The sequence below is a fragment of the Balaenoptera ricei genome, chromosome 8, assembly GCF_028023285.1.
Source record: "Balaenoptera ricei isolate mBalRic1 chromosome 8, mBalRic1.hap2, whole genome shotgun sequence".
Lineage (NCBI taxonomy): Eukaryota > Metazoa > Chordata > Mammalia > Artiodactyla > Balaenopteridae > Balaenoptera > Balaenoptera ricei.
Genome location: NC_082646.1, coordinates 98277198 through 98301691, shown reverse-complemented (window position 1 = coordinate 98301691; position 24494 = coordinate 98277198). Strand labels below are relative to the sequence as shown.

The 24494-nt window shown below is 57.5% G+C and overlaps 1 protein-coding gene across 2 annotated transcripts; it reads left to right on the top strand.

Moving 5' to 3' along the window:
- Window positions 1-5627: 5627 nt before the first annotated feature.
- Window positions 5628-23200, top strand: TP53I11 (tumor protein p53 inducible protein 11). 2 transcript variants are annotated; one of them, XM_059931436.1, is made up of 8 exons: window positions 5628-5780; window positions 16913-16980; window positions 17786-17945; window positions 18572-18630; window positions 18844-18892; window positions 19250-19346; window positions 20359-20460; window positions 20938-23200. In XM_059931436.1, the coding sequence occupies exons 3-8, from the start codon at window positions 17817-17819 to the stop codon at window positions 21069-21071; spliced, it is 570 nt and encodes a 189-aa protein (XP_059787419.1). In that variant the 5' UTR covers window positions 5628-5780; window positions 16913-16980; window positions 17786-17816; the 3' UTR covers window positions 21072-23200. The 2 variants fall into 2 exon arrangements, with proteins under 2 accessions (XP_059787419.1, XP_059787420.1); XM_059931437.1 differs by having other exon boundaries at window positions 16913-16984.
- Window positions 23201-24494: the final 1294 nt, after the last annotated feature.

The window sequence follows — 24494 nt, the reverse complement described above, 5'->3', positions numbered from 1 at the left end:
GAATAATACCAAAGTGTCAGTTTAAATGAGAGAATCTAGAATTTTAGTTCGCTTTGCAGACTCTAAAGCAGTGGTTCTCAAACTCTAGCTCGACTCAGAATCACCGGGAGGGCTGGTTGAAATGCAGATTGCGGCCCCGGCCACTGTGTCCCTTCAGAGTTTCTGATTCTGTGTTGTCTGAGGCGGGACCAGGTACTTGCATTTCTAACACATTTCCTGCAAACCTGCTTTGAGAACCACTGCTCAAAAGCCATTTATAAATTACCTTTATAAATGTAAAGGTGATGCCCTTGCCCCAAACTTGGATGACTGCCCTGGGGACAGGGCAGGCCGGGAGGATCAGCCATCCCCGCCCAGGTCAGCAGCACAGCCAGAGCCGTCTGGGGCACTGGGCCTGGGGTTCCAATCCTGAGCTCACTGATCTCTGGGTTGTGGCCTTGAGCGAGTTATGTAACTCAGTGGGCCTCAGTTTCCTCATCTATAAAATGGAGCTAATAATGGTACCGACCTCATGAGATTTGTTAAGGTTAATACATGTAAAGCACCTAGACCAGGGCCTGGCACGTGGTAAGGGCTCAGAAAGCTATCTATTGAGAAGATGATAGCGCTCTCTAGGGTGTGGTACCCAAGTGGTCTAGCATCCCCTTGGGCAGGAGGCAGGTGAGGTGCTGCTCAGGCCCTAGCTGGCTGCCCAGGGTCCAAGGTCCTGACCTCGCAGCCCAGAGTGGCTGCTCTATGCTATCACTGTAAAGGGGTTTGGGGGGGTCTCCCAAGCTGAAGATCCACTATCTGTTTTTCCCCCACCCCATAGCAATTCTTTTTGGTCAGGCAGGGCTCAGCACTTTCAGAGAGTCTGCACCCAGCCTGAGGCTCTTATCTGACTTGCAGCAGTGTGAGCTGTGCCCACTAGGGATAGTCCATACTCTGTTCTGAGTTTTGGAAGCTGCCTCTCTCATACCAGCACAGAGCAACAGGTGTCCTGGGCCCCCAGACAGTGACCCCACCACCCGAAGCCAGCTGGTGGAGGCCGGCTTTCCCAAAGACAGTCACATGCACCTCCCTGCACCGCCACTCACCACCATTGTCGCCTGTTCATTCATTCATTGAGTCAGTGAACATTAATTGAGCACTTACTGTGAGCCAGGCTCTGAGCTCAGGACTTACAGGTCGGGCCTCACTTAATCCTCCAAGTCCCCTGTGCCTCAGCATGATTCATCTCTTTCCATTTGACAGATGAAGAAACTGAGACTCAGAGAGGCTGAGTAACTCGACTAAGGCCACAGAACTAATAAGCAGAATTAGGGCCTTGACCCTAGATCCAGGATGGTCTAACTCCCAAGTTCTGCTCTCACCTGCCCCCTTGAGCTCTCCCCAGTGGAAGCAGAAAAGGGCTGGCTGTGGTCCTCCGGTCCCAGAGCTGAGCTGCCACGTCCTTCCTTTAGAAGGGCTGAGTCTCACTGCTTCCACCCGCATCCTAATGCGTTGTCTCTCCCACAGGTGAGGAGCTGAATGACATTCTGCGGTCCTGGAGCAGCAACGGCAGCGGTGGGGATGATTCATAGGAGGGAGGGCGGGGGTGGAGGGAAGGAGGCCTGGACAGTCTCCCCGGCGTGGAGGCAGGGGCCAGGCAGGGTGGGGGACGCCTGTCTCAGGGTCCCTGAGCTCCCAGTCCCCAAAGCTGTGCTCAGCCTGGGCCCGCTGGAATTGCAGAGGAAAGACCCAGAGGTCTTCTTACCAGACAGGCTCACAGGGAAGGAAGACACTCTAGAGGAAGTGAGGGGAACCAGCAAAGGGAAGTGGCAGGAGTTATGAAAGCCCAGCTCCTCTGCTTCACGCTGTGTGCTGGGACAGTGGCTCTTTCGGCCTGGGCCAAGATGGTGCTCCTTGTGGCAGTTTCCACCACCTCCTGGCTTGACACATTTCACCCCAGAGCTACTTTCCCAGTTTACCAAGCAATGGCACCTCCGAGGCCCTCTCCCTCCCTCCTTCTTCTGGGCTTCCTATGAATAATATCAGTAACAGTAGTCTACTATGTGCCTTCTCTTTGCTAACAGCTTAACATGTATCCTCTCTCTTAAACTCCCAATAACCTCTAGGAGATAGGCTCTACTATTATCCCCATTTTACAGACCAGGAAACTGAGGCTTAGAGAAATGAAATCACTGGCCCATCCCTAGGATTTGAACCCAAGTCTGTCAGCTCCAAAACCCCTGGGCTCAACCACTACAGGCCTCTGACAACATCTTTTCCCTCTACACGCACCGCCATCCCCAGGAAGGGGTCCCTGGTAAGACCTATCCCCTGTCCCTAGCCCCAAAGACTAGGCCAAACCCTCACTCCCCCCAGCCTCTCTCATCATCTCTTGGGTGCCAACACTAGTCCCACTGCTGGCATCTTTGAAATCTAATTGCCTCTGCGTTCTTCCCCGGGGAGTCACAATCCACAAGTGATTTCTAGCCACAGACGCTGGCATTCCCTGTGCCCACTCCACCTTCCAACACCCACCTGCACGGGCGCACACACAGACACACAGCCACAGAGGAGGTGCTGCCGCCCCTGCTGGCTGGAACCTGGGCAGATGGAGGCCCAGCTGCTCCCAGGCTCCTGTGGGAGGCTGGAGGGGAGTGACCCTCCCCCAGCCACGGCTCTGGGCTCCACCTCCACCCCACCCCCACCCTCCTGGGGCTTTGAGGGAAACATTTCACAATAATGAGAATCACAATAATAATGATAATAATAGGAATCAGCATCTCCAGTCTGCAAACCTTTTGCATCTCATCACCTCACGTGACTCTCACAAGCTCGTTTTTTCAGGAGCAGCAGAGGGTGCCACAGCTGGTTAGGAGCAGAGCCAGCAGTCCTAACCCCCTTCTCTCGCCCTCTCAGTTAATGTTCCCTGGCCTGCACTGTAAATAATGATGACATCTCATGGCTACCACTTGTCAAGCACCTATTCTTGCCTAGATTTGGGGAGCACTTTACAAATGTCAGTTTTTATCCTCTTTACATTTATGTCCAAGGTAACTCAGAAATGTTAAAGGCAGAATGGCAGTCTAAAGAATGTTCTGAAGTAGAGGCACATCACTTTAGAAAATCATATAGGAAGGAAGAGAACAGAGCTTTTAATGGGCTCTTTAGGTAAAGTGGATGCCAGGGGTAATGGAGAATGTCTCTTCCTTCTCCTCCGGCCCCCCCAAGCACTTTGGCTGTTACTGTGAGTTGTTTCCATTGCTGCGCTTGACTATTTGTGCGTGCATCTGCCTCCCAGGAGCTGTAAGCTCTTCAAGGACAGGGACTGGGGCCCCAACAGCCAGCACCTTGTCTGGCACACAGGAAGGGCCCAGTCAACATTGCCTCCTTCGTGAAGGATGATGGGACGGCTTGTGCTCACACCTTCCCATCTGATGGGCTTGGGAAACAAGAACACAGAATCAAGTCACCCAGAGCTCAAGGTTTATCCACATCAAACACCACCTAAGGCATGAACCCCTCCTCTAGCACCCTCATCAACTCTTCCTTGGCTTCTGCTTGCATGCTGCTAGTGACAGGGTACTCACTACTACTAAAGCAGCCCCTTCTGTGTTGGAGATCTTGGAGCAATTGTTATAAAGTCCCTCTGTCTATTGATAAAAGTCAGGCTCTCGGGTATATCCAGTAGTCACACCTAGGGGAGCACTAGTTGTGTCTCCTAGTCAGGGGGGCAATCAGGGGTAACACTGCACACAAGTGAGGCTGGTGCCTGCCCTTCAGCAACCCAGAGCCCAGAATGCTGGGAAGGCAGAAGGAGTAACAAATGAATTCATCATCCCTGCTTGAGCCAGCTCTGTTAAGGCAGTGAGTTGAGGCTCTGAATTGTCACAAAGACTACTATCAAGCCCTGAGACTTCAGTCAGGTGGATTTTGGGTCTGTGCTTCACCCAACAAAGCTAGGAACAATCCTGATCTGTAGTCATATTCATTCACTCATTCATTCATTCACTCATTCATTCATTATTGGCTATCACTGGCTGGGAGCAGGGATGGTGGCACTGTGGGCCACAGCACTGCCTCAGGATCAGAGTGTTACCTTGGTAATCAGACAGCTAACTGTCACTGGGTGCTTACTATAAGCCAGGCACTTCCTGTTTACTTCTGTGTAAAGGGCATAGCCTCTCCTGCCCAGTCACAGCTCCGGGGAGGGCAATGGGAGTCTGCTTGGCACACCAGCCCTGAGCACCTGGTACAGTCAGCACCCAATAAGCATGAGCTGCTGCCATTTAAATCTCCACAACAACCATAGGTGTTCCTACTATTGGTTGCCCCCAATTTGTACACTGAGAAAACCAGACACCTAGAGGTTAAGTTACTTGCCCATGGCCACACAGTTTCCAAAAGCCTGAGCCAGGATTTGGACCTGGGCAGTCTGCTTCCAGAGCCTGCTTGATCAACTCTTAAGGTACAGGTAGAAGCCTGGGGAACCACTCACCTTTCTCTGCCCCCTTTGCTTATCTTGTGAAATGGAGCTTGTCATCAACCTCGCCTTCCTCTTTCCTCCACCCCCCTCCCATTGTGACCATCAGCCAAGATAAAGAGATGCAGGTGTTCTTTTCTAGGAAGGAGGTTGGTGGGAGTTGGGGTGGGGAAATATATTACTAGTCACAAAGGATTGAAATGAGCTCAGAATCTTGGGGGGGGTGGGAATTGCTGTAGAAATCTAGTTGTTTTAGGCTGAAAGGCTCCCAGAGAGCCTCCAGGACCCCCAAACTCCATTCTCACCCCCCTTGCCCTCCACAGGATGTGCGGACACAAAAGGTCTCGCCACTGTGCCTCCTCCCTCCCCCACGTGCCAATGAGCCCCAGCTAAGATCTTTGTCCCTTGACAGTGCAATTTATAGCAACATAGCTGAGGCTGGATTTTAGGAGGGAGGATGAAGGTGTGCGTGTGTGTGCGTGTGTGTGTGTGGTGGGGGGGGGGGTTGATGGTGTCATGTTACTTGACAAAGTCACACCAAGCAAGGGGGGACTAGAAAGGGTGAGCCTAGGCTGGAAGCCAGAAGACTAAATGAAAGCAAACATTAACGACCACCGTCTGTAAAATGGGATCAATCATCCCGGCCTCATAGGTAGTTGTGAGAATCACGAGTTAATACTTGTAATTCCTTCAGCACATGGTGCCTGGCACGGAGCGGGCGCTCAGCAGACGGGGACCATTGTTGTGTAACTGTGTTATTACACACTTGGTTATCTACCAGCCAAAGCATTCCTTTCCGTTTTAGACACTGGCCTAGGCCCCAGGCGATACCCCAGGGATATTTAAGACAAGGTGGCTTGCCAACCTATGAGGGTGTTGATAGTCTCACGAAAGGGGCGCAGTCTTGAGAATTTGCCACGAAAAGTCTCCCTGGGCGGCGCGAGTCCTCTGTTCGGATTCCCAACCGCCTTCCCCCGGGGCGTGAGCGCGCCCCCCGCAGGCGATCTCGGGGAAAGCCTCGGCTGGGGAGCCCGTGGGCCCAGTCGCCCCAACCCTTCTCTCCCGCCCGCCCCGGCGGCCACCCTCGGGGGCTAGGCAGCGCGGCGCGTGGGAGGGGACGGCGCGCCATTGGCTTGTGCACGAAACTGAGAGGAGGGACCAGCTCGGGCCGCCAGACTCGGGCAAAGCCCCGCCGCGCTGGGCCCCGCGCGCAGTCCAGCCGGCCCTGCCCTGCCCGGCGCGGGCGGCGCGATGTGAGTCGCCCGAGGGCCCGAGAGTCCCCCTGGCACGCCAGCTCCGCGCAGCGCCGGCGCCAGCAGGCGCTAGGAACGTAAGTTCTGCTCCCCGCCGCCGCTTCGGAGCCTCGCACTTTCCCTTCCCGCCGCCAGCTGGCCGGTGCCTGCGCAGCGCAGCCCACTGGGGCTCCTGCGGCCGCAGGGACCGCCGAGGACAGAGAGGACCCCGTGCGCGCGAATCGGGCGCCCCAGCACCTCTTGGCGCTGGAGGGTTCTGCCGGGACTCCAGGGATTCCACCCTCCGCGGTTCTCCCGGGCGCCGTCCCGCAGCCCCTTCAGGTCCTCTCCTTCGCGCTCTCCGCTTGCTCCCTTTCCTCTGACTCGGTTTCCCTCTCTCCCCCGGCTTCCTCCCTCCGCCGTCTCCTCCCTCTAGGACGGTTTATTCCGCCCTCCGCCTCCGCCTCTTGGGCTCGCGCTCTCCGCTTCGGAGCGAGGGAGAAACCGAGCGGAAAGCATTTTCTCCCTCCCTGGGGTCTGACTCGGTCCCCGCGCTCGGTTCTCTGTCCCCTCCCCCCTCCATCCCTGTGCCCGTCCTCCCTCCATTGTTCCCGGGTCCGGGGTGTGTGCGGCACAAACTTGCGAGTCCCCTTCCTCGCCCCCTGCTGGGTCGAGGTTGAAGGTGGCGGGGTTCCCGCTGCCCATAAGTCTGGCCCGACCTTCTGGTTCAGGAGACCGTGGGGGCGGGAGTGCTGGGCCAGAGCACCGCAGGCGTCCGGACAGCCAGGAGCTCCCGCCTGGAGCCCCCAGCCCTCTATGAAAGTGGGTGGGTATCTGGAGCTGGGAGATAAAGGACACATTGGAGGGGGGAGGAGCAAGACCGGGAGACCCCAGCCTCCAGGGGTGGGGGGAGCAGAAGCGGCAGCCGAGCCTAAGCCCCAGTTGTTGGGAGGAGGTTAGGGGATGGACAGGTGGAGACCGACGCTCCCCACTCTCTCCCAAGCCGCGCGCTCAGCGGACGGAGGCAGCGTGGTGCCATTGTCCTGGCGCTGAATAGCCTGGGACTGCCTGCCTTGGGCGGTATACTCGTACCCACTCCGGGGGTCCGTAGGGGAACCGCCAGGACGCCTCGCCCACCCCCGACGCCCCTATCACGGTTGGGACCTAGCTCGGCGTCCTCTCGCTCCGCCCTCCCCCGCCCCTACCCCGTCCCGGGCTCCCGCCGCCTCCTCGAGGCCCCGGGGGGAGCGGATTTCTATGCGGGAGCGAAGGGGACGGGGGCGGGAGCCGGGTGGAGGGTGGAGGCCGAGAACCCTGGGGCGTCTCTGTAGCCCAGAGCCCAGCGTCGACGGCCAAGGCCGCCTCGCCGCCGCACCGCCCCACCGCCCCGCACTTCCTGGTTGATTTCCTTCAGACAAACTTTTCCCGGTGGGGCTGCCCTGCGGGGAGAAGGCACCGGGGCTGCAGGGATGCCCACCCCAACTGAGAGGCCTCTTGGACCTCCAGTCTTGGTGGCCTGTGGAGAGGGAGCTGATGCCCTCTCTTCCTCCAGCTCGCAGTGCCAGGGACACAGGGATGGGGGATGGGGGGAGGGGTGGGGGGTGGAGAGGGAGGTGAGAGGGTTGTTGGAGAGCCAGGGGGAGGCCGAGTCCATTTTTCAGCCGGGCCTCACACTTAGCCCAGGGGGAGCAAAGATTTTTCTTGTTGGGTTGTTAGTAAATAAGACTACGTATTCTCCAGGCCTCTGTTATCCCATCTGTAAAAGGGGCCCTCTGCCCCCCAAGGTGCCCTCCTGGCCCCATTGTCTTGGGAACTAGCAGACCTGACTTCTCCTTTTCTGCCCACCTGCTGTCAGCTTAATCTGTCCTAAATTTGGAGTGGAGGGCTGAGGCCCAAAGCCCTCCACCCATGTTTGGCTGTCAGTACCTCCTGGATCCACAGCTCAGGCCCGCCACCAGCACCCCAAGTTCTCTAACCCCACACTCAACTGCCTCCCCTCCCCCAAGATCTTATGGTAGCCCCCCTCTGTGTCTGCTGGAGGAAGGGCCTGCCAGTTCAGGGGTTGGGGGTGGGAGGAACAGTGGAATTGACAGTGACCTGTGATATTCACACAGCGCTGAACTGTTCTTTACTTTCTTTCATTTATTGAACAAAATGTTTGTGAGGGCTAGGCCAAAAATGATTTAATGAACAAAGTGCCAGATACAGTCCTAGGCCCTGAGAGACAGCTGTGAACAAAATTAAAAGATTCTTGCCCTTCTGGAGCTGACACTTACAGTGGGGGAGGGGCAAATAACTAATAAAGTAAATAAGCAAATTATATAGTATATTGGGAGGTGAGGGGGAAAAGTTGAGTGTTGGGGGGTGTTGAGGTCAGGGGTGAGGTCGCCATTTTAAATAGGGTGGTCAGGGAGGTCTCCCTGAGGAGGTGACTTACGAGCTAAAGTTTTGAGGGAGTGAGCTGTGGGGATAGCTTCAGGGACTAAAGATCTGGCAGAGAACAGCCTGTGCAAAGGCCCTGAGGCTGGAATGTGCCCGCTGTATTTGAGGAACTGTAAGGAGCCAGTGTAGCTAGGGTAGAGTGAGCGGGTGGGGAAGAGATAGGAGACAAGGCTGGCTGAGAGGGGATAAGCCTCCCCATTTCACAGATGAGGGAGGTGATGCTCAGAGATAGCATAAGTAACCCCAGGGCAAGCTGCCTAGGAGTGGCAACTGCAGGGTGGGGTGCCTAATGTTCTGACTCCTAGCCCGTAATAATTTTCCCTTCCCCCTGCATCTCAACCATTTATTCACAACAATGGTTGTGCCCCTCCCCAGGCCAGGCCTGGCCAAGTGCTGGGGATATGGAGGGGAGCCACCCAGGCTTAGTACCCCAAGGGGCTCCATATTCTGCAGCCTGTTGCCAGCCCCCTTCCCAGGTTCCCCTTGCCCACCTGTTGTCAGTACACTCAGGGCAGCATCTTCCTCCTGAGCCAGAGTGACCCTAGTTCTCTCTCTTCCCATTTCCTTCCTGTGGCCACTCCCTTGTAAGCACCCCACTCTGTATCCACATGTGGCTTCTACAGGGGGACCTGTTCTGAAGTTGGTATGGTCAAGGGGGAAACTGAGGCAAAGAAGTTGAATTTCCTTGTCTGAAAATAAGAGCAACATTATTTTTGAGCGTTCACTATAAACAGGAACTGTTTTAGGAGTTTTTTGTGCATCTTCTCATCAGTGGGAGGTGGGTGTCATTATTACACCCATTTAACAGAAGAGGAAACTGAGGCCCAGAGAGGTAGTATCACTGGCCCAAGGCCATGCAGCTAATAAGTGGTGGAGCCAGGATATCAGCACAGGCCTTTTGAGTCATGCCAGAGCCCCCCAAACCCTGGGGGAGATGGTTAGTTCTGGACTGTGGTTCTGCCCCATCAGGGTACTGGGAAAAGTACAGGGATCCTTCTGCTTGCCTCCCCCAACCCACCCAAAGGGCAAATAACTACTTGCTTATGAAAAAGTTGGCTCAAAATTGTGGGGCATCTCTTCACAGAAACTCCCTTCCCACCCTTCTCTCCTCCTCTCCAAGTTTCTGGGCATCTACAGGCGTGGGGGAGGTGGAAGGAGTGGGAGGGGAGAGGGATATGGCCACTGCCTTTTCACAAGAGCTCTGGCCTCATGGGATCTGGAAGCCAGACTGTCCCAATAACCATGGCCCCATGGGATCTGGAAGCACCAGCTGCCTTTGAGGGCCCTGATGTGGTCGCTGCGCTGAGGGGGAGGCTGGCCCACTCCTGGGTTGGAAAGGACAGGAATTCTCCATGTGTTCTGCCCTTTGTGAGTGACAGTAGGGACAGAGAAGCCCCTCTCAGTGACTTCTGTGTGGCAGTGGATGGCCATCCGAGGCCTGGACACCCCTTTGCCCACACAGCAGTTTCAGAGGGTGAGGCCCCCAGGGATGTCCCCTCCTTCTTGCCCCTTGTCCTGCCCTGCCCTCTCACCCTCTCCAACACAGCAGGGAATGTTTATTTTTTCTGTCCCTGAGGGCTTGGAGATATTTGTGATGAAAATGTGGGCTTTCCTCTGTCCTTCTGGAAATTAGGCAGCTTCGAAAGAGAGAGAACTGGTAGAGAAATAGCAAAATGTGTGTTTCCAGAGCCAGTGAGAGAGGTGGTAGGACTTGGGGGCGGGGCAGCTTGTGCTGGGGTCTTTGCTGGAGTGCGGCTGGTGAGTGACAAGGTTTGGAAGCCAGATCAGGAATATCACAGCCAGGAGGGGCCCTGGAGACCACACTTCCATTTTTCAGGCGAGGAAGCTGAGTCCCAGAGCCCGGCCCTGGCTTACCTGTGATGGCAGAATCTGTTGGTGACCTCAGCTGTCCTGTCTCCCAGCCCAGTGACTCAGGGCTCAGCCTTCCAGCTTCAGTCAAACCCTCCATTGCCAGCTCCTGTGTTCCTGGAGTTCTTGGAAATGGGGTGTGGAATCCCTTTCTTGACTACAGAGCTTTGTCATGGGGACTGGTTTGTACCCCAGCAGGTTCGCGTCGTGTTCTTTCTTCTCCCCCGCCAGTTCTACTCTGTCATCCTTGCCCTTGACACAGAGCCCTGAGCCCGGTGGTGATGCTGGTACAGAGAGAGATGGATGATGCAGCCCCACCTTCCACTGGCTCACCGGCTACTTGAGAGACAAGGCCGCCTAAGGCAGGCTGGCCTTTAGAATAATTGCACTCTGCTCTCGAGGGACACACTGCAAGGAAGCCCTGCCACGTGGCAGCCTCGCCTCCGCTTCTTGCCTTAGCCCGTGCACCCTGAGGAAACGCCCACCCGGCAAAACCTGCACCCCAGAGGCCACTGTGATAATGTCGGTGATGCAGCTGTGTGACTTCCTAGTTTAGTCCAACCCTGCTGACAACCTAGTAAGTCAGGCATTGTCACCCCATTTACAGTGAAGGAATGGAGGCTCCAGGAAGTTAATCTACCCAAAGACACAGGACTAATGATACAGAGATTTGGACCTTGAGATTTGAAATTCACTCTGCCTGAGGGCCCCGGTGGAGGGTTCTGGGCTGGGGGTTATTTAGACCCCATCTCGCCCAAGGGGCTGATGGGCTGCCCCAGGAAGGGACCACAGGAAGGATGATGCAGGCTCTGGACCCTCCAGCCCCCATGGTCCCCTTGCTGGGGCTCTCCCTGCCTCCCCTTCCCTCTGCCCAGGGCCGGGAGGCTCCATCTCTCACTGCCCCCACTCCTCTGCTGCCCGTCCCAGACCCCATTTCCAGCTATTTTGCACCAACATGATAACTGAACAATGGGTCTCCTTGTAGCCCTTCCCAGGTCCTGCTGGAGTCACAGGGCCTTAATCCAAGGGAGGCTGGACCCCAGGGAGGGGTTCAGATGCTGGCAACCTGCCAGGGACTTTCACGGGGAGATGCGATGGGGAAGATGGCTTAGAGTTTAGTTCTTTTTGGGTGTCATGTTCACCACACCACACCCCCACCACACGCACAGGTACACGTGCGCTCATGCACACGCATGCACACACACCAGCTCCTCTCTGAATATCCAGTTAGGCACAGTTAACTTAGTTTGAATTTCGGCTCTGCCACTTACCCCCAAGAGACACATACGTAAGTCACTTGGGCCTTAGTTTCCTCATCTGTAAAATGGGAGTCATAGTACAGCTGTTCTCATAGGGCTATGGGGGTTACACGGAATTCCTGGTCTAGAAGTACTTGTCCCCTGCCCCCTTTCCTTGGGAGGAAGTTTTGGGGGCATTTCTTCTTACCAGATGGGGAGGGACAGGTATGCTGTCCCTCCAGCAGAGGGTCTTGTTTGCAAAGGAAGCAGTTCTTGGCTCTGACACTCAACAGCAATGACTCCCCCCTGAATCACCGGAGGCTCGGCGGCTGGTGGGTGCTCTGGGCCCCAGGCCCCTTCCTCTCCCCCAGCCCCTCCTAAGCCAGCCCTCATGGTGGCACATTCTCCATGAAGGGGACAGCTCTGCAGTCCATCTGTTTCTGTGGAAACCAGGCTTCCTGGGAAGGCTACAGGGGGGTTGGGAGAGGTCCTCCAGGACTGGCTTGGGAAAGATGTCTCAGCCCCATGGGCTCTGCTGCCAGGGCAGCGCCTGGACAGCCACCCCTTTAGTGTTGTTAATTGCTGTCCTTCGGGGAGTGCATACCAGGGACCAGGCCCCTCCACTGCCTTTTCTCAGTCTGTCTAATCACACAACCCTGTGAGCTAAGAAGTCGTCGTGTGGTTTCACAAATGAGGAAATGGAGGCTCAGAGAGGTTAAGTAACTTTCCTGAGGTCACAGACCAATTAAGAGAAAGAGTTGGGGGTTTGAGTCCAAGTGTGCCTCATCATTAAGTATATGCCCGCCCCCGCCCCTCCCCTGACACTTGTAACGCGCTCCTCCTGTCCCCTCATGAGCCCTTCGCTTCCTGGTCCAATCTCGAGGCTCTGCTTGGCCTCTGTGCCATCATGGCCCCTTCTGTCTTGCCGCCGCTAGGAGCTCTTTGGGGATGTTCTTTTCTGGCCTCAGATGAGGAAGGAGGAAGGGGCTACACGGGGTCAGATCTTGGCCAGCAGGGGGCCTCGAAACCCTTCCCCCAACTTTACTTTGTCCCGAATTTTTGTTGAGCTCCTCCCATGCCTGGAGCTGTCCCGGCCAGGTGAACAAAACCATCAGTAACCCCTGCCCCGTGGCACTCACCTAGAGATGGCTGCAGCTCTCTGAGGTGGTAGTGGGGTCTCACCCAACGTTCTCACCCAACCTCCAGTCATTTCTTGGGCACCCCAGTTGCCAGGGAAAACCCCACCTACTCTCCTGGAGTCTTCAGCACCCCCTGACATGCTTGCTCACGGTCACCTGGCCAGAGGAGGTACCGGATTGGAACCCAGCTCTGCCTGACCACAAAGCTCCTTCCCTGCTCTCCTGTGTCACCAGCTCACGTGTGGCCTGGGGCAGAGCTCGCCCGCTCTGGGCCTCAGCTCTCTGGCCTGTCCAGCGTGTGTGTGGGGCAGAGCCTCCCCTTGGGCCCTGCCAGGTCTAACTGAGTGTGATCCTGAGTGTTGTGGGTAGAGTTAGGGAGACCTGCTTGCCTTGGCCTGACCGTCCCTCATTCGCCTCTGCTGCCAGAGTGCCTCTGTGTCCCAGCGGGGCCAGCGGGGAGGTTCTCAGGTGGGCACAATACCAGCCCTGCCTTCAGATCACTGGGTCTCAGGGAGGCCAGCTGGCCCTGAAATGATGAGGAGGATGGGCCGGAAGTGGCCCTGGCCGCCACTGAGGGTCCAGAGAGGGGAGGGGCACTGTGCCCTGGGAAGGCTCCCTGGAGGAGGAGGCGTGCAAAGACCCTGAGGAACAGGGGCCATCGGGATGGAGGGAGTGGAAGGCAGTGGTTCAGAAGGGAGAACAACTGTTCAAAGGACAGTGATTTCCCAGTTTATTGGGAATTGAGGTCAGAGAGGCTGGCCAGGGGCAGGATGCAGAGGATCGTGAACACTGGGTCTGGGGGCTGCAAGCCGCATTTTCCCTTCTCCTTGCCTGGCAGGGCCTCCCAAGTGAGCATCTAGGAGCAAGGGCAGCCCTCCTCCCAGCCCTTCCCCTAGCCTTGGGCAGCCTGGCACCAGCCTGGCACCCGGGGGGCCCTTCAGGAGGCAGTGGGGCCTGGGAAAGGAAGCATGACGGCTGTGACAGGCAGGCTTTTTCCACTGTGCACGGCTGAGTGAGGAGAGGGAAGGAGAAGGCGCGGGGCCCTGCCTGGCCCCGGGCAGGGCACTTTGCCACAAGGTATCGCCTGTTATCGCTCTCCTCCAGCCCTTCTGCAGCGTGGGCCTTCTCATTAGCCCCATTGCACAGGGGCAGAAACTGAGGCTGGGAAAGCTGCGGTGTCCTACAGAATCAGGATTTGAACCCAGGTCTGGCTGCCCCAAAGCCGATGTTCAGCTGGGGTACAAGGAGGGAGTGGGGGAGCTGTCCTCTGTCCTCTCTTAGGTTAAAATGGGGCCAGCCCTACCTGGAGTGACCTTGAAAGGGAGGAAAGTTCATGGGCAGATCAGAGGGGGTGTGTGGTGTGTCTCGGTGGTGGGGTGCTTAGGGGCTGCTGTGCGCACACGTGCGTGTGTGTGTATGTGAGCGTGTGAGTGTGGCAGCTGCCCGCCTGCCCTCTCCAGGTGGGGTCCAGTCCTGCGGGTGAAGGAGCAATAGGACGCAGGTCTCAGAGCACTTAACTCTGTAGGGCCAGGTGCTGGGGACCCTGCTCCCTGGAGATAATGTTTAAGATCTCACTTTCCCTGGGAGGCTGTAGGGCCCTTTGTTGGTGGTGAGCTTGCTGCTGGGCTCTGGGCTCTGGGGACAGCCGCAGTGGGTCCCACCAGCCCAGGCACCTGATGGCTGTGCCTGAGTGATACCGGACGTCAAATGGAGCCCAGGACCCTGTAGCCCCCCTTTTGTACCAGCCCTGGGCCTGTGGTGCCGAGGGGAGGTCTGTGCCTGTGTTGGTGGGGAGGGACCATCGGGCAGAGGAAGGCAGCCGACCCTCTGAGCGGGGTTCGCTGACACAGCCCAGGTCTGGTGTGCTGTGGCCCGAGTGTCAGCCTTACGCCATGGGATTGAGGTCTGGGGGCTTTGCCCAAAGGGTGGAGACGTTAGGAAATGCTAGTTAGGCCCCTCTCCTGATCCTCCCTGGCCTCCACCCTGGAGCCCCTGCCACATGGGGGATGTGGGGAGGAGGGGGTGTCTGTGTCTAAGTGCCCATGTCAACCAAGCACTTGGTACGGGCCAGGCACTACCCTACGCTCTTCACGGAGGTCACATCTTGTATTCTCACAGCATCCCTATGAGGGAAGACCCTTTGCTTCCCCAACTATGGATGGGGTGACTGAGGCACAGAGAGTGTAAGTGACTTGCCCACAGGCACACAGCTAAGAAGTGGTGGCCCTGGGATTTGAACTCAGAGTGTATGGCTTCTGCAGCTAAGCTCTTCTGGCTTTAGCAGTTAGCTGGCACTTTATAAAATACTTTCTGTCCATTATTTTGCTTCTGCTTTGACCAGGCCTAGGGAAGATATAAGGGTTGTTGTTTCCATTTCACAGATGAGAAGACTGGGGCTCAGAGAAGCAACTTGCTCTGATTCGTGCCTGACAGATCAGCATCCCTGTCCCCACTCAGGCTGTGAGCTACTTAAGGGCAGGGACCCAGTCCCACCACCCCCTACATGGCTCACAGCACATGCTCACTAAATGCAGTCCTTTCATTTAAATGTGTAGGTGCTGTGCTGTGTGCTCTTGACCAAGCTTCTCCTTTTGCCCCTGGATCTCTAGGAGCTGGGAATTACAGCTCCATTTCACAGATGGGGAAAACCGAGGCTCAGAGCAGTGTGACTTGTTCACTAAACATAGGCAGTAAGGGGCACAGCAGGACTGAGTCAGGCAGCCTGGTCGACCTGGGTGAGAAGGGTTAAAACACTATGGAGACCTATATGAAGGGCTAAAGTCAAGTCTGAGCATACCTGGTGCTGGCGAGGATGGGGAGGAATGGGAACACTCATGCATTGTGGGGAAACGGAAATGGTTCACTGCTCTGGAAAGCAGTCTGGCACTTTCTTCTAGAATTAAACGTAGATTTACCATATAACTCAATATAATTCCACACCCAGGTATTTACCTTCGAGAAATGAAAACTCATGGTCACACCAAAACCTGCACATGAATGTTTATAGCAGCTCTATTCATAATTGTCAAACTCTGAAACAACTCAGATGTCCTTCAGTGAGTGACAGGGTAAACGAACTGGTACGTTGACGCCGGGTACTGGTACATTGATTCCCACTCTCCTGCCGAGAGGAAGGGACCGTCCATATACACAGCAGCCTGGATGAGCCTCAAAGGCATGATGCTGAATGAAAGAAGCCGGTCTCCACGGTTATATACTACATGATTCCATTTATGGAACACACTTGAAAAAACAGAAACAAAACTATAGTGACAGACAACAGATCGGCGGTTGCCTGGGGTCAGGGGTGAGGGGAGGGTCTGACTGGTGATGCAGCTGCCCTGGGTCCTGATTTGGAGGCGGTGGTTACCTGGATCTATACATGTGCTAAGATTCATATAACTACAGTCCCCAAAGAAGGTTCATTTCACTGTATGCAAATTAAAAAATAAAAGGCCAGAGGGGAGGCCGGAAGAGGAAGGGTGGCGACCAGCTTGTCTGGTGCTTCCTTCATGGAGGGATGGGTGAGGGGCCAATGGCTTGCTGGCTCCCGGGGGGCACCCTCCCGCGGGTCCACCTGGCAAGTGGGAGGGACGCCAGGCTGATCATAGCTTCTACCTGGATTCACCAGAAGGTGGTAGCAAGCGGCTGAGGTGTTGTGACAGTGCCCGGGCCCCCCCGAGGAGCCTGGTTAAACCCTTGCTGCCCCGGGCGGCTGCCCCCACTGACCAGCATCAGGCATTCATTGAGCTGCCTTCCTGGTCACCACCAGCCGCCGCCTCCCATTCCCCGGGATGTATATACGTGGGAGAGGAAAGCATAGCTGCCCCTGTTTTACAGGTGAGGAACTAGGCCAGGGGGCTTAGGAGGGCAGTGGGGCCTGGACATTACTCACTAAAGACCTCCAGTAATGACCTTGGCCATTATTTCCAAACTCGAGCTGGTATGCTTCCTGCCCAGTTCATCCAGTGTAAAGCCATGTTTTCCAAACACCTCACCATTTGATTCTTTGTTCTGATGTTTATTTGCTGGGTGCTCTATTTTGTTCTAAGACACTGGGTCTTAGTGTCTTAGAGGCTGGAAAACTGGAGGTGACCTGGGGACATTTCTGTGCCCTGCCTCTGGCTGGGGCTGAGAGGGTGAGACTTGCCGGGGGCCACACAAAGACCTGAGTCTGATGCCTGGTTGGGGGGGTCCAGCAAGCCCACCTCAGGTCCCTGGTTGAGGGATAGGCAACTTCTGAGCCTTGTCTGTTATCGGGGGTGGTTTTCCTGCCTTGCTGGAGAGTAGCTGTGGGTGAGAAAGAGGTGCAGGGATATGGGAGGCACCCAGCACTGGTGCGGCACGTGATAAGGTGGGGGGTACTACCATTTTTCAACCCGGTCTTCTATCGAACCTCATTGAACTTGGTTTTCTCATCTGTAGAATGGGTGTAAATAGTACCCATCTTGCAGGGCGGCTGTGATCACAGGAGCCCCCTCAGGGCCGGCTTCTGGAAGCCTTTACCTCACTGTGGTTTACACTGTTGTCTCCTCCACATAGATTTTGTTCTGACTGAAGGTGAGGACGGCCACTCAACTCACATCAGCGTCTCCACTGCCCGGCACACAGTAGGTGCTCAAGAGCTGGTCTGAGGTGGAGCTGGGGGGAGGCCGGAGGTTGGGTGCCATCAAGGATCGTGGGCAGACCTAGGGGGGTGAGGGGAGAGCAGGGAGGGGCAAGGCCCAGACTACTGCCACAGAGCCCTGCCAACTCTCCTGGCCATCCTTCCTCTGGCTCAGCTGGGTCCTGGGGTCACCCCCTCCCCTTCTTTTCAGTGCTGGCAGGTTAGAGGGAGGTTGTCTGGGAGGGTGGGTGGGAGGGCTTGCTGGGCAGAGGAATTGTCTGGGCAAAAGTTCAATGGCGGCCTGGACTCCAGAACTCAGGAGCCCTACCCAGGCTTGGGTAGACCCTTCCCTCTTCTGGCAGGGCTGACCCAGACCCCAGTTTACCCCCTGCCCCCAGGAACCTTTGGATACAGTCTCTATCCAGGCCTGAATGCCTTGTCCTGGGCCTATACCTCCTCCAGGGCTGTCTGTAATGCTCCGTCCGGCCTGGTCGTCTGGGGCGTACCACATCCACTTAGGCCAGATGGGCTGGTGGAGCTGGAAGGCCTTAGGACCATCTGCCCTAACGCGTTTTACAGATGAGGAAGCTGAGGCCAGGAGAGGGCAGTGACTTGACCCTTTTTAATCACACAGTTGGGTGGTTGGGGAGCCCAGTACTGAACCTGGGCCCTCAGATTCCTCCTCCAGTGTCCACCTGCTGCCCCAGGTTGACGGGGAGGCGTCCCCAGGCCCTGGGCTGGGGTCTGGCTGCCCTCTGAGATCTGGAAGCTGGGCAGGACCCGTGGCTGAGGCTGGTGTCTCCCTGCAGCCCTCCTACAGAGGCCGGGCTCCAGGACAAGATGGCAGCCAAGCAGCCCCCACCTCTCATGAAGAAGCACAGCCAGACGGACCTTGTGAGCCGCCTGAAGACCCGCAAGATCCTCGGCGTGGGCGGGGAGGATGACGATGGGGAGGTCCACCGCTCCAAGGTGGGTAGAGCTCGGAGGAGGGGCCTTGAACCAGCCACATGGGGGTCTGCCTCTGAGCACCAATTTGGGGAGGCAGATCTGGCCCACTGTTTGGGGAGAAGAATAGCTGAGACCCATTATAGCTGCAGGGAGCCCCCAGATTTAGCTCATATTTTCTAGAAATCTAAGGATATGGCAGAGGAATAGTAGCAATAACGAAAATGGATCGTTAGAATTAGTTGAGTGCTTATTTTTTGCTTGCTATGGCACCAGCTACTTTATAAGCATTATTTACCTTGGGAGATATAGGGTCAGTTATTAACCCATTTTATAGATGAGGAAACTGAGGCTCAGAGAGGTTAAGGACTTCCCCAGGGCCACACCAATCAGTGGCAGAGCCAGCCTTCAAGCCCACATCTGGCAGACCTCTGAGCTTTCATCCTCAGCCACTGTATTTTCAGCTTCCCATAAGCCCCGGTGTCAAGAGGAGGAAGAGAGGGTGTGCCTCAGTGTGACCCTCCCGGCCTGGGTGACCCTTTGGCTAAGCAGAGCCACCTGGGCATCCAGGGGCCTCTGGAAGGGGTGAGTAGACTGGGCAGGCAGAGCTGCGTTCAGCCTGGTTGCCTCTGACCCCTCTGTGTCCACAGATCAGCCAGGTCTTGGGCAATGAGATGAAGTTTGCTGTTCGGGAGCCTTTGGGGCTCAGGTAAGCATTACGGGAGTTTGGTGGGGGGCAGGGCTAGGGGGAGGGGCTCATCAGCCTTGCCCCTGTGTAGTCTTGTCTTTGGTTCCATCCCGTCAAATTCCCTCCCCCAGACCAGCCATCCCTGGGCATCTTGGCTGGAGAGGGAAGGGTCCTGTGGGGCCTGGGGTGGCAGCAAGGGGTCTGGCTCTGACCTTCCTCTCCACACCTCCCCAGGGTCTGGCAGTTTGTTTCTGCTGTGCTCTTCTCCGGCATTGCCATCATGGTGAGTCCCTGCCCCACCCCTGGGACCTGGCCCCCTCCCCTGCCCTGGGACCCCTGCTGCCTTTCTGTGCACAGCCATCATATTGAAGCCCCATCTGTCCAGACTCTCTGGCTGCCTCCGTGACCTGTTCTCCTGACACTTATCCCCACCTGTGCCCTGCCCTGGAGCATCCTAGCTCCCATGGTCCTTGGTCCCAACTCCTTGTCGCTGGAACCTCAGATCTTCTGTCCTGGTATGGAGGGGTCGGGGGCAATCAGTGTCCTGACCCTGGGCTGCTACTGGGGAGAGGAAGGAGATGTCCAGGGGAAGTTTCCACAGTGAGCCCCTCACCCTGAGCCTCCCGCCCGCTGTCCACAGGCCCTCACCTTTCCTGACCAGCTCTATGATGCAGTCTTTGATGGAGCACAGGTGACCAGCAAGACCCCCATCCGCCTCTATGGCGGCGCCCTCCTCAGTGAGTATTGCTGGGGCAGACTCTGGGGAGGTGATAGGCAGCCGAGGGACCAGTAGGGGCTGAGGGAACATGGGGAGCCTTCTTTGTGCTGGGGCTCCCCTTCTCAGAACCCACGTTTCAGCCAACAAGTCTGTCTCTGCTGGGTATGTGCTGCCATCTTGTGGCCACTGGTAGAATGTCCCCAGTGGATTGGGACTCTGTCTTTGGCATCATCTGGGACAAAGCGCTTATTGAGTGCCTGCTGTGTGTAGTGCACCACCTGGGCATTGAGGTAGAGAAATGAAAGAAGCCCAGGCTCCGCCCTCCAGGGCCTCACAGCCTAGAGGAGGAGGCAAAATCAACAGTGTCTGTAAAACCCTCACCCTTGGACTGCCCACTTGAACCACTTCTGTCTCCTCTCCAACGTGGGTCACACGCAGCAGTGCCTGTTAGGAAGCTAAATGACAGCATTTAAAACCCAGCACTGGTGGTGTCCCTCCTCTTCTCCAAAACATTCTATGGCTCCCTATTACCCGTAGACTGAAGTCCCAGCTCCTCCTGGTCTCTGATATTCCGGGTCATCTGTGGGGTGGATCCAGACTGCCTGCCAAACCTCCCTCCCCCACATCCCACGGTGGTCCCCGGACTCCAGGCGCACCTCCTGAGGCCCAGTCCCCCGTTTCAGAAGGCCTCCGCGACTTTGCAACCCAGTTTCCCCAGCCTTGTGCCAACTGCACTTCTACTTGACATTCAAGGGCCAGCGCCAGTAGCTCTGGGGTGGGGTTGGGGGGTGGGGACTGGGACAGCTTCAGGCCCTTCAGCCACGCAATGGGAGAGCTAGTGTTACGGGGTTATGGGTCAGGTTGGATGACGGATGAGTTTTAATTTGAGCACTGGGAGTGGGGGCAGGGCATGTCCGGGATCCTGGCTACTTTGTCAGAGGGAGGAGGACCAGGCCCCCTGCCCGTCCCCCAGGGGGGCGGGTGGATCAGGCTCCTCCGCCCCCCACTCCCCTCTCTGTCCCCCACCTCAGGCATCTCCCTGATCATGTGGAACGCTCTCTACACGGCTGAGAAGGTCATCATCCGATGGACTCTGCTCACCGAAGCTTGCTACTTCTCGGTCCAGTTCTTGGGTGAGTCCTGAGGTGGGCAGTGATGGGGAAGCTGATGGGGTACAGGGTGCGGGCAGCTTGGCCCCTGGCCTCCCAACTCTTGCCACTTGGTTTCTGGGAAGTGATGAAAACCTGTGCGAGGGGGAGGGACGCGTGTGGCTGGGTTGACCTGTACACCTGCACACCTGTGCTCACACAGCTGATATGTGCCTGTATCCTCCTGCATACACACCCGTGCACCCACAATCCACTGCTCACTTGTGGACCCAGCACAGGTGTGATGGCACACACCCAGTTCTGCCCACATGATCGCCCCCCGTACCTGCCGCGTGGGGCGCATCACGGAAGACACATCTATGGGGTTGGCAGCTGATAGGGTGCCCCAGCTCAGGGCGGGGGCCAGTCAGGCAGCCACCCTGGGGCCCATGGCATCCCGTGCTGGGGGTAAGGGATAGCCCCACCTCTGACCTGTGTCCCCTCCTGGCCTCTCTCCCACAGTGGTCACTGCCACGCTAGCCGAGACGGGCCTCGTGTCCCTCGGGATCCTGCTGCTCCTGGCCAGCCGCCTCCTTTTTGTCGCCATCAGCGTTTACTTCTATTACCAAGTCGGCCGAAAACCCAAGAAAGTGTAGCCGCCCGCCGGGCCAGGGGGCCCCTCTGGGGCAGGGAGGCCTGGGGACCTCGGCTTCCCTTTGGTTCCGGAAGGCAGGAAGGACCCTGCCCCAGGCAGGCAGGAGTGGCCGCCTTGCTCTCCTCCTGGGCACTCCCCGAACGCTGTGACCTCCTGGGCCCTCAGGTTTGGGGAGGGATGGAGCCTCTGCCCCCCATCCTTCCCCCCACACGGTGACGCCTCCCGTTCACGGGTCTCTCGGCCTCTGGATCCCCTGGACAGATGCTCAAGGAAGAACCTGAGTCACAGGCATCCAGCTGAGGCCAGGCTCTCTGCCCCTCTGTCACAAGACCCTTCTTTCTTGAGAGGCTGTGGACTGCCTCCTTGTCCTCTCCCTAGGCCCCCAGCCAGTCTAATGCCCAAGCAGCTGAACTTGGCTTCTGCCCATGCCTGGAAAACCTTAGAATTTGACCCTGGGCCCCTTCCCTTCCATGTGGGCGCTCCCCACATGCAGGGGACCCTCTGCCCCCTAAACACACAGCGCAGCTGCGGGCTGGCAGGCAGGGGTCCGTCTTTGACCCCTGGCACCTCCCTTTCCGCCTTCTGTGAGGTGGGCTGCAGGTAGCAGGGCCCTGTCCTCAGCCCCGGCCGCCACGGCCTCTCCTCGGGCCTCGCTCTTGGCTGCCCTGCCCCCACCCCAGCTCCTGAAGGCCCCTAGGTGCCCCCTCTCCCAACTGGCCTGGGTCCAGAGGCTGCCAAGGGCCTCAGCCACAGGCCGGCCCCGACAGGTGGGCACCCGGGTAACCCCAGATGGAGGCCACCTGTAAGTGACGGGGTTTGTGGATGAGGAAGAGAGAGAAGCATGTCTTCATCACTTGGCATGTCCTCCAGGGTCCGATGTGCACCTGGCTCAGCCCCCTCATCCCCCCTCCCCGCCTCCCCAGGGTGCTTCCCTCTGGCCCTCTGGCCTGGGGTGCCTCTGAGGCCCGGCTGGGTAGGACTGGGTGCCCTTCAAGCTCAGCAGGGGCAAAAAATAGAAATATTTCAGCAAGCCGCCTCCTCTCATGCCCAGCCCCCATCAAATGCCCTGGAGGAGGCTGACAGCTGGCTCCCTCAGAGATGAAGACCCCTGCAGGCCCGGCAGCCTGTGTGCCCCCCGTGAGTCCTTTACCCGACGCCCCCCTTCCCTCCGGCACCCCAGGAATGGCAGCCCCCGTGTCCTGGGGACAGGTGTGGAGAGAAGCAGCCCCGGCCCCAGACTCGCTTCCCGTCTTGGAAGAGAGTGTCTAGGGGGCGAGATGGTTGGTCCTTAGGTGCAGCCCAGCTCTGGCTGCTGCGCCCTGGGCCCGGGCCCTGCCCACGCTGGGCCTCGCTGCCCTCCCCCGTGCCCAGCTGTCCCTGCAGCCACACGTGCAGGGACACGGCCTGTGCCCAGCGGAGCACGGCACCACCGCTGTTAACACAGCCGAGGAGAGAGGCCCAGCGGGTTGGGCGCCCAAGGCTGTGCTGCTGGTAACCGCGGCCGAGCGGAAGGGAGGCTGGACACTAGGGAGGGGCCGTCCTCTCCTGGCCTCCATCCCTCGAGGCTGAAGTTCATGCTTCTTCGCAGAACCCTGCCCCCAACCGCTGAGCCCCAGGCAGGCCCGGAGCCACAGCAGCCTTTGGGAAGTGGTATTGGCTGGTGGGCAGCGCCCCCAAGCCAAGGCCATGTCCTCTGCGCTGACCCATGCTTTTGGAGGCCTGGCTAGCACGCCGCCAAGCGGCGGATGGTCTGTCCTAATGACCGCTGGGCTGGGCGGATGGACTTCCCCCGGGAGGCTAGCAGGGCAGGGGGAAGTCCGGGCGCTGGAGCCGGGCTTTGTGCCGGGCGTCCGCGGGGGCAGAGCCAGCCAAGCTGAGGGAGGGTGGCAGGACCTTGTCCCCGGGGTGGTAATGCGGGCCTGCCGGGACGATGCTGTCCTGGCTCTGTCCCTCCTAAAGGTTGGGGAGAACCCAGAATGCCCCTTCCCCGGTTCACTTGCCGGCCGCCTGCCTCGGCCCAGCTTCCCCACCCTGCCCCCAAACCAAGACCACCTTTCCTCACGGTCACTATTTATTCTTCGTTCCTTTCTCTTTTTGTAAGAAACAGCCACAAGAACCAGTGCAAAACCATCAGTGTGGGCGTCCTGCTTTATATTACAAAAACTCCTCTTGATATAGAATATAAAAAAGGGAGGCTCACAGGAAATAAACTTGATAAATTAGCTCTGCTACCTACCGCAAGGAACACTTAAGAGTTTTCAAAATAGACTTTCGACATAGGACCCACCGGGGAGGGGAAGAGGGGGCTTCTAGGCAGATGGGAGTGCTGGGCCTCGGCCGGTTTGGGGGATCCTGTCGGGCCCCTTAGGCATGGAGAGGAGAGCGGGGACAAGGGAGGCTGGGGAGGGGCCCCAGTGCCCAGCCACTAAGCAGGGAAGGTGGCCTTCGGTGTTGGGCGGGTTATGTGACCAAGTGCAAGGTCTCCCCTGGCACCTGGCCTGTTAGCGGGGTCAGGAAGTCTCAGCAAAGAGACTTCCTACCCTCCCGCCTCCCCCAGCAGCCCCAAATTGCCATCTGCACCTATTATGGGCTGTTGCCGCTGGCCTTTGCCTTCTCATGCCCCCTCAGGATGGCCGCTGGGAGCCTTGCAAATAGCTACCAGCCTGCGTTAATGTTGCAGAGCAGAGACACCTGCTTCCCCTTTCCAGCCCCAGAATGTGGTCAGTGGGGGCAGACCAGGGCTCCTTGGCCCCTTTCTGGAGAGCCCTTGGGGATGAGAGTCTTACATCTGCCCTCAAACCCACCTCACCCAGGTGTTCCTCCAGGACCAGCCTTTCTTCTCGGGGGCCCGGAGGGGATAGTGCCCGATGCCCGGCTCGTCTTACCTTGAAGGCCCCAGATTCTCCTGGGCAGTGGGGACCAGATGGGGCCCTGACGCCTGGGGCGCCCCTGGACCGAAGTTACACAGCTGCCCAATTTGACCCTAAGCCCTGCCTAGCCAGCCTGATTTTTTTTTTTTTTTTGTCAACCTCATGCCAGCCCTTTGCCTCTGCCAGGAAGTTGGAGCCAATTTGTGGGTGGTCTAGAGACCTGCGCTGGGGTACAAGCTGCACGGCCCCCTGGGTCCTGGGGTTGCCCAGTCGCTAGGGAGTTCATAACATCATTTATGGAGTTGCCAGGGCAGACTGATACAGGGACAATATGGAAAGACCCAGCCCAGAATGGGCCAGGACTGGTGAGGACAGCAGGGTGAGCGCAAGGGGGAAGGGGAGAAATGGGGGGAGGGTGAAACCAAATCTTTACAGCAGGCACAGAGCTCTGGCTGCATCTCAGAAGGGGGTAGGTGGCAGAGCAGGGGAACACTGGGCTCTAGGCCACTGCTCTGTCTCCCAGTGGCTGGAAAGCTGGAGGGGAGGCTGGAAGC

Bases quoted from the DNA above. Each gene is read 5' to 3' on its own strand.
- TP53I11 (XM_059931436.1), top strand. From the start codon at position 17,817: ATGGCAGCCAAGCAGCCCCCACCTCTCATGAAGAAGCACAGCCAGACG. The intron at 18,631-18,843 runs GTAAGCATTACG...ACACCTCCCCAG, and splicing joins CGGGAGCCTTTGGGGCTCAG to GGTCTGGCAGTTTGTTTCTG. The intron at 20,461-20,937 runs GTGAGTCCTGAG...TCTCTCCCACAG, and splicing joins CTTCTCGGTCCAGTTCTTGG to TGGTCACTGCCACGCTAGCC.